Genomic DNA, 8,464 nt, shown 5'->3' with positions numbered 1-8,464 from the left:
GCTCTTTTATCTTCACCTTCTTTAAACTAAAATACAAATGTTGACTTAAGTTCAATACATTGTACAAAGTAGATGGAAGGAATGAGTTTTCGAGGGAATACAAATTACACTTTTATAAAAGTTAACGATAGTTTTGTGATTAAAGTAGAATGTGAAAGACCTTTATACTTTCAGTACATTTAGATTAAATCAAATGATTAAAATGATGTAAAATATCTAAAAAAAAATAGAAAAGAAAGAAAAAATCAGTTACAAGAGAAACTAAAATACTCGGCCCCTCTTTTTTATTGTGTTTGAAAAAACAATTCAGTTACGCGAGAGACTAGAATACTGGACGTGCTTCTTTTTTTTCTTGTGTTTTTGCGAAGTGAGTTTGGTTTGGTTCTTAATTACTGGGCTTGCGGATCCAACATAAATATATGACTATGACCTTTTCTTCCCATCGGTCAAGCTGATTGGGGTGTTGGATTCTCCTTCCTCCGAACTTCATTCACGCATTCAACATCAACATGATCTGATAGATCGTGTTTCATCTCACGTTTCCATATCAGGTTTTCTCAAATTTTCTTTTCAAACTAACTCATTTGAATCTTAACTTGATCCTGTTTTTTATTGAAACAATAAGCATCAACATTTTTTTCTTATTGGTTTTTGTTGGAAAATCTAGGATTTTGTGTCATCCTTAATCGTCTGTTTCATAGCATTGTCTGAATGTTGTTGTGGTTTTGTTATTCAAACATTATTCCTGTTTTTGTATAAATTGGTGCGAGTTAAATGTCTGTCCCGGTTCTGTTCATCCTTTCCCACAAATGTAGATTCATTTACCGCTATTTATTTTCTATCAGGAAATTTGGATTGTGGAATTTTAGTTGGTGCAATGCATTCATGTTCTAGTATTTTTAATTAAAAACAGCAGTTTAATTATGGTAATTGAGTGAGGTGCACCTGGTCTCCAACTGATTGTAAAACAGTAACAAAGAGAAATTTTTTTGTTTTGTACCACCAACCTTCAGTTCAGGGAAAGTGAAGCATTCAATCCTTTGGTAATAGGTTTCTTTTGAGCTGAGCTCTGTGAAAATGAAAGCATACTCTTATTCCCTTTAACATGTCTATGTAAAATGTAAGTTTTGTTTGGACCAGTTACGTGATAATGACATGGTTGGATTTGTTTTCGATGTAGGGAAATGGGTTTGTGGACTTTACTTGAGGGGTTTTTACTTCTTGCAAATGCAATGGCAATTTTAAATGAGGGTCGTTTTCTTGCACCTAGAGGATGGGGTTTCGCAGATTTCTCAGTTGGAAGGACTAAGTCGTTCAAAGGCCAGCTTATAGGTCTCATTTATGCAACTCAGTACCTTAGAGTTCCCCTCATACTTCTCAACTCCATTTGCATCATTCTCAAATTGGTGTCTGGATGATACTTCACAAGGTGAGACTGAGATGTCTATTTCAAGCATTTTATTTATGTTTTTTCAATTATATGTTCATGCATTTGTTGACTGTATGTTTTTTCAAAAGAGATCATTCAAACAAACATTTGTTGTTATGAGAGTGCCTTGAGCTCTTCATCTAGTTCAATAAAATATGTGAAACTGAACTTCCATGTGTCTTTTAAGATGAAATCTACATTTTCCTTAAAGTCATATTTTAGCCATTTGAGTTAGGAAAATGGCGTTTTTACATCATACTACATCATTATGTGTTATTTATTGACTTTAGTTTTCTTAATCTTTTTCATTGTTGCACATAACTGTTAAATAAAGTGTTAGAATTCTTGTTTGGTTTGGAATAATAATAGCCGAGGTTTATAACCATAATCAATCAAGGTTGATGATATGAAACTAACCCTATAGTTCAATGAAATCAAGATAACTGAGTCAACAATCCTTAGCATTTTCTTATATCCATCACTGATGAAGTTTGGAGAGTATATAACTTATCTTCTCATTTAGGTAGAGATATGAAAATGGCATAGTCATGTATATTACATTTGTCATATATATTATTCAAAAAGAGCCTAAAGACCTTAATTTATTGATACAAGTGCCTATTTCTTAAATATTGCAGGTTACGAGTTTTTGTTAGATGATTTCACGAAGGTCTTTAAGATAGCAGGCTTACCAAATTCTTGTATAGAAATATCAACTAAAGTATGTCTCCTATTTGTTTGATATTATTTATTACCACCAAATAACGTTCTTTAATGTATTAACTTAGTTAGGCTAAAATGTGGGACATTATGATTTTAAATTCAGTGTTGTATTCAGTTTATTGAGTATTGATTATCATTTTCTTTATTTTATGTATTGTTGATACTTGCTTACTTGCATGACTGAGTTGATGTTGATAGAGTAACTCCGTCACAAATATGATCAATTTCGTAGCTAACCGCCAAATATGCATATCTTCTGATCTGAGTGACCAGTTTTGATTAAAACTAAAAGGTTTCCTCAACTAAATACATGAATACATTGGTACAGTACAATCTCCTACTAGGAAATTCTATGCTTATCTTTATTGCTAAAACAAAAAGTACCTTAAACACTAAAAACTATGGAGTTGCTATTGCTGAAAGAATAGAAGGAATTTAATCACACATCAGCAAAAACATGGTAATTTTTGGAGTCTACAGCAATAAGTCGTATGGCAGCAATTGTGGCTACAAAAGACATGATGGAAAAGAAACCAATGTTTAACCAGTGCCAGAGCTTTTGCGAGGTTGTTAGTTTGTCCTTCTTTGCCTTAAGGTACATATGGTTTGCAAGAATAAATGTAAGGGGAAATGTGCTTATCGCCCCCGTTAGACTCATGAAATCTCCAAGGAATGGCAAGAAAGCCGACACAAATGTGTTAAAAGCCAGGTAACCACCTCTTACCACGATTCGAAATGACATGTTTTTAACATTCAGTGCGCTTCCTTTGATCCCATATTTAGTATCCAAAAACTCATACATTGGACTTGCAAAGATCTAATAGAAGCAGAACAAGAATTATTATCAAGTCAAGCCAAGGAAAAAATTGATGTAAAACATTCAATAGTAATGAAAAAGTCTAATTTAGATGTATGTACATGCAATGCGATGACCGATTGAAGAAAGGCTGTAATATTGGCAAAAGCCTTCACCCAAACTGGACCATTTACACTGTTAAGCAAATACACCGATGTCTTGGATCCATAAGCCCAATATCCTGTAAACGTAACTAGGTACAACGGTAAAACTCCAACAGTAAACTGAAAGTACAGTGCCCTCATCATGTTCTTCACAACTGGCTGCCTAATTGTTGCCTGCGAGTTATTTTATAACCAAATAAAACTCAATTTCTGGAACATAATATGAAAATTCACAAGCTTTTATCTAACCTGTATCTCAGGAAGCATGCCTGTATTAAATGCAAACACAAGGTTTGCAGATGCCCCAATTATGGTGAATACTTTGCTGAAACCATCTCCTAGAAGGTTGTAATCACGAGGCGGTGAGTGTAATCCTGGTAACGTTCTACTGGTTAGTGCATAGTCTTACAGGACAAGTCTTTCACAGTATATTGGACACGACAAAGTAAGCATAAGACACTAGTCATGAGTTTTATATTGTTTGTTTCACTAGTCATGAGTTTTATATTTGAGATGTCACTGTCAGAGACTAATAGTTATAATTTTTGTCTCAAACATGATTCCATTGTGTGTTGCTTTTTACATTAAAAAAAAAGTAGTAAGAAGCCAGTTGACAAGTGATCGTGAGATTAACTTGCGGGGATAAAACATTTGAGACACGAGATATTACCATCCTTAAGCGACAACAAAAATGCTATGATAATGTATACTAGACTGAAGATAGTTGAAAATCCAAGCCAAATTCCGAGAGCTGAAAGATGAGGAATGCAGATGGCAAACATTGCACACACGAGTCCAGCTATGGCAATACAATAAGGAAGTTTCAATAGACCATCATCCCTGAATAGAACATAAGTAGCCTGTACCACAATAAAACAAAATTTGGTTCAGGATAAAAAAAACTTCAATAGATATCAGTTTCAACAAAGCAAAAAAGAAAAAAAAAATGAAATAAGTTCAATGCAATCTATAAATGACTGCAAGAGACTTATCAGTTGTGGAATAAGTTATTAAGGAGAAGAATCCAAATCTAATTAAATGGCAAGAAAATATATACTTTGCTCAAACAATCTCTCTTACTTTCAAGGCTGAACCGGCCAAAATGATGTAGCCAGTATTTATCATAAAAAGATTGACATACTGCAGAGCCCATGTGAGAGAATAGGCCTTCTTACCTGCAATAATGAAATGAACATAAGCCTCAGGAAATAACACGGAAAGCAAAGTGAAGTGATGAAAAAGTAGGTAATGTGTCTTACCATACACAAATCCAGCAAGATCTCTATACCTAATATGCCTTTGTCCTCCATGTTCATGGAGTTGAGCAATTAAAGCATTTGCATAGAGTGATATTATGGTAGCAAGAACTAGACCAACCACACCTCCAATCCATCCCAATGGAACCATAACAGTCCCTGAATATCCAAGCACATAGGCACTGTTGATTCCAGTCGTGAGGATAAAACCCACTTGAAACCATGAATCTGCACACATAAACGGAACAGAAATTGAATAAATATATATTAAAGGGGAAGAATCAAATCAAACAGTTAATGGCAGAAGTAATTCCTATTGTTTTCTTCCTATGCCATTCAAAAGAAAAGACAAATAGAAGATTAGAGTATTGGGCAATTGAGCAAAGTCAAAATCCAGACTTAAAAATCATAGATGTAATGTAAAACCCAAGTCGAAACATAAGCGAAATGAATTGGTGAAAACAAAAGGGTATAGTTTTGAAGAATTCCTAATCTGCCTTCACAACTTCGTTGTTGGAAATAGAGCACGTGTTAAATATGTTCTTGCTACATCATTTTGATTCAAACTCAAAACCTTGGAGTGTTTCTGTAGAGAGAAATGTTGGAAATGCAATGAATGGATGGAAAAGTGAAAAGCAATGAGATTGATTACAAACCGCTGCTAATTTGATGAGCGGTACTTGGAACTTCAACGTCTGGTGCACCATGGTGGTCATAGACCTTGTTTGGTTCGAGTTCAATGTCTCCTCTTCCCATTGTTTGAGGTGGTGACAGTGTTTGTTGTTTCGTTGTCGTGGAGAGCAGCGTGAGGGTAAGATGCTGCTCCTTCCAAACAAGGCCTTACCGCCAGCCTGAGAAGATGAACCAACACCCTTCTCTGATATATTCAACCAAGACCAACAATAACTGGTCATCACACTTCCTTTTATAGACAAAAATTAATGAGGTAAATACTATGTTACTGATACTTACAATTCCTTATTCAAAGGGATTTCAACTTCGGAAAGATGTGACCTTGGGATCCAGCTTTTAATACTCTAGATTAAATTAAAGGAAAGTGTTAAACGTGTTTTAAAAACAAATTAAAAACAAATTATTCGCTTATCAAATGAATATCATTTATTTTTAGTAATTTAATTTTTCATTTTTCATGCAGTGTTTTGTCCGTGTGCTTTAATACGAACAGACAGAACGCGTAAAGATAAATCGGTTCTCCACATTTATTCAGTGCGTCCATCTTGTGAGACCTATCACTTGACTCTATTTTTCCTTCTAATATTTGCATAAGCTTCAATGTGATGCAAAAATTCTAATTGTGTGAGAGACATAGTGTTTTTAATGTGAAGGACTGTATTTTAAAATTTATTCTGTTAGGATTGTGAATTTTCATTAATTTTAAATTAAGTAAAACTAAAAGTAAGTTTCTATGTTAAATTTGAACTTTATAAATTCTGTCTGCGTTTATAGTATTGTCATATTAAGTTTTTTATTTTTTAATGATTGTTAAATTGGTTTTGAAATTTAAATGCTGTAGTAATTCCTTCTGAAAAGAAGCCATAGTAGTTAAACATTTAAAAACAAATATATCTGATTAATAAGTAAAGTTTCATGAAAATTTATATTTTAAGGAATGATTAAAACACGTGTTTAGTTAATGTTAATTTTTTTTTTGAACTATATGTTATACCTATCAAAATGCTCCTATTATGTAAAATATATTACTTTTGACTGTAATGAGAAATATAGAAAACATCCAAGGTATTAGATGAACTATTTTCAATGTTATTTATGATTATAAATTAAAACTATAATTAAATGTAAATTATTACTGTCCTTTTTTCAACAATTAAGCTTGAAAATAATATTCTTCTGCTTGGAAAAGGCAAGAATACTACGCGTTTTATTTTATTTTCTTTATAATTAATGATTTAACTTAATTTTTCTTTAAAGGGACAATATTGCTATTAGGAAAATCCCAATCAAAAGTGTTATAGCAACAATAGATAGAGCCAAAGAAAAAAAAAAAAACAATTTCTTTTATTGGTGCCTTCAAACGAAAACAAAGCTGACCCAAAGGAGATATGCATTAAATAGAATAATAAAAGAAAGCGGAAATGAAGGCGTGAGAATCAAACACAAACACAAACACTTTGAACATGGAAGAAGGAGAAGTCACTACACAAACGTTGGGAAGAAAGCTGGGGCGAAGAAATCAAGAATTATTTATATTTGTTGTTTTAATTTTATTCCTACTAAATATTTTACTGATAATAATAAAAGCAAGTGTCTTTTTTCTTCTTTTCTCTATAGTCCAAATCTCATCTTTAATATTTATTACACAACTGAAATAGATGTAAATATACATACACCACTGGAATTCAATATCTAGATAAGAATGTCATTTATTATATGTGATGGTCCATTCAACGTGTCATTTTATAAATATTTGTTTTAATTGACTTTTTTTAAATATACATCATTTTTCGTCTAAAATGTATTAACATTCTGAATTTTTTTTATAACGTCATCACCTCATCATAAATTATCAGTTAAATTATTAAACTACAATTATTTTTTAGAGTTATACGAAGCTAATTTTTCATTAGTCAGTAAATAATATAAAAATATTCACAACAATAAATAATCAAAATTATACTCATAAAATAATAGTAATAATTTGAATATCTATATTAGTCGTGAAAGTTCAACTCACCGATCCATTAATCATAAAGTTAGGTTGCCTACTCGTTGACACCAAATAAACATTTTTTATTAAAAAAATAATTAAATAAATAAAATTACATAACTAAAAAAAATAGAGAGAGAAAAATAAATATTTTAGATATAAAAACTGGTCCAATGAGATGAAAGAACCAAAAGTTCATATAAGTCATGTGGGCTTGGTGTTTCTTTCTCAACAAATACCCATTTATAGCACAAATATATGACTTTTACCGCTATTGTAAAAGAAACAAATATGATAACACTTGAAAAGAAAAACCTTAACATCTCTTCAGAGGAAACTCTCTGTTTTCTAAATCAAACTAAACATTACCCTATTGTGCCAACAGATTTTTATAGCTACGAAAAATGCATTTTCTGGCTCCATATCTAATTTCTTCCTTCCTTATCAAAGGAACAGATTTCGAAGATGAAGAAAAATGATAACTATCATAAATTTCACATCGATTAAAGATAAAAATCAATTCACAATATATAAATGGATCAATTTTGTTGATTTTGTGAGATTGAGTTAGGTTTAAAGTCCACTTCTAACCATAACAATATTGATCATAAAAAACAAAAGAAAACGCTTTCTTTTCTTCTTAGGTTCATGGAGACATAAACAGGGTCGCACATTCTTAGGCAAATAAAGATCAATAAGATGTAGTATTAAGTCAAACACGAAGAAAAAGAAAGATAGTATAATTAAACATCTGAGACAGAGTTAACTCATTCAAAAATTGTCACTTTCGTTGCGTACCTGTTGACTGAAGTTAACGAACGAGAATCCAGTGAATGGTTGGTTGATGAATTATGAATGAAGGTGGTGCGAGTTCATGCCAGAATGAAAGAAAGACAGTGTTGCATGTGATGGTGGGTGCTATCCCAATTCATTTCAAATGAAAGGTTGCCCCCAATTCCTCCTATTGGGTATGGTCGAAGGGTAATCCCATATTTATATATAAATACCAAATTTTTATTGCTTAAATTACACTTGGAACTAAAGACTACTTGTTTTTCACACTTCGCCTTTTTTTTCTTATGTTTTTTACATGAAAATGACACAATATTCACTACACAACAAAAATAAAGGTGGAAAGATTCTGACAAGATTTTTATAGAAAGTGATATCGTTTTGAATTGTTTCCAATGCTTAGTTACCATTTCGACCACATTAATAATTAATAGAATTTATGCTTTTACTTTGGCAATGTCAATTTCTCTATTTTAAATAAAAAAATCAAAAAATGTACTAAAGAAATTGTAGACCATTTTGGAAGTAACATCTTATGATAAAGATTAATTTACAATATATAAATACTTACCGTAAATGGACATATTTGACTTAATAAATATATTATACGTATTTGAC

The 8,464-nt window shown here is 31.7% G+C and overlaps 2 protein-coding genes across 3 annotated transcripts; one reads left to right on the top strand and one right to left on the bottom strand.

Moving 5' to 3' along the window:
- Positions 1–305: 305 nt before the first annotated feature.
- On the top strand, positions 306–2,288 carry LOC114186974 (immediate early response 3-interacting protein 1-like). 2 transcript variants are annotated; one of them, XR_003605178.1, is made up of 3 exons: positions 306–551; positions 1,181–1,429; positions 2,068–2,288. XR_003605178.1 is itself a non-coding variant. In XM_028075066.1 (2 exons), exon 1 carries the CDS (start codon positions 1,185–1,187, stop codon positions 1,416–1,418), a length of 234 nt encoding a protein of 77 aa, XP_027930867.1. In that variant the 3' UTR covers positions 1,419–1,429; positions 2,068–2,283. The 2 variants fall into 2 exon arrangements, 1 of the variants encoding a protein (XP_027930867.1); XM_028075066.1 differs by lacking the exon at positions 306–551 and having other exon boundaries at positions 1,185–1,429; positions 2,068–2,283.
- An 88-nt stretch (positions 2,289–2,376) lies between these two features.
- Positions 2,377–8,058, bottom strand: LOC114186963 (proline transporter 2-like). The gene is made up of 9 exons (XM_028075054.1): positions 7,853–8,058; positions 5,341–5,405; positions 5,025–5,245; positions 4,372–4,596; positions 4,193–4,287; positions 3,783–3,972; positions 3,362–3,486; positions 3,071–3,286; positions 2,377–2,969 (listed from the first exon to the last, which is right to left on the bottom strand). The coding sequence occupies exons 3-9, from the start codon at positions 5,122–5,124 to the stop codon at positions 2,592–2,594; spliced, it is 1,329 nt and encodes a 442-aa protein (XP_027930855.1). The 5' UTR covers positions 5,125–5,245; positions 5,341–5,405; positions 7,853–8,058; the 3' UTR covers positions 2,377–2,591.
- Positions 8,059–8,464: the final 406 nt, after the last annotated feature.

This window comes from Vigna unguiculata, chromosome 1 (genome assembly GCF_004118075.2).
Source record: "Vigna unguiculata cultivar IT97K-499-35 chromosome 1, ASM411807v1, whole genome shotgun sequence".
Lineage (NCBI taxonomy): Eukaryota > Viridiplantae > Streptophyta > Magnoliopsida > Fabales > Fabaceae > Vigna > Vigna unguiculata.
Note: the sequence above shows the minus strand (reverse complement) of the source record. Positions and strands in the feature narration are given on the sequence as shown.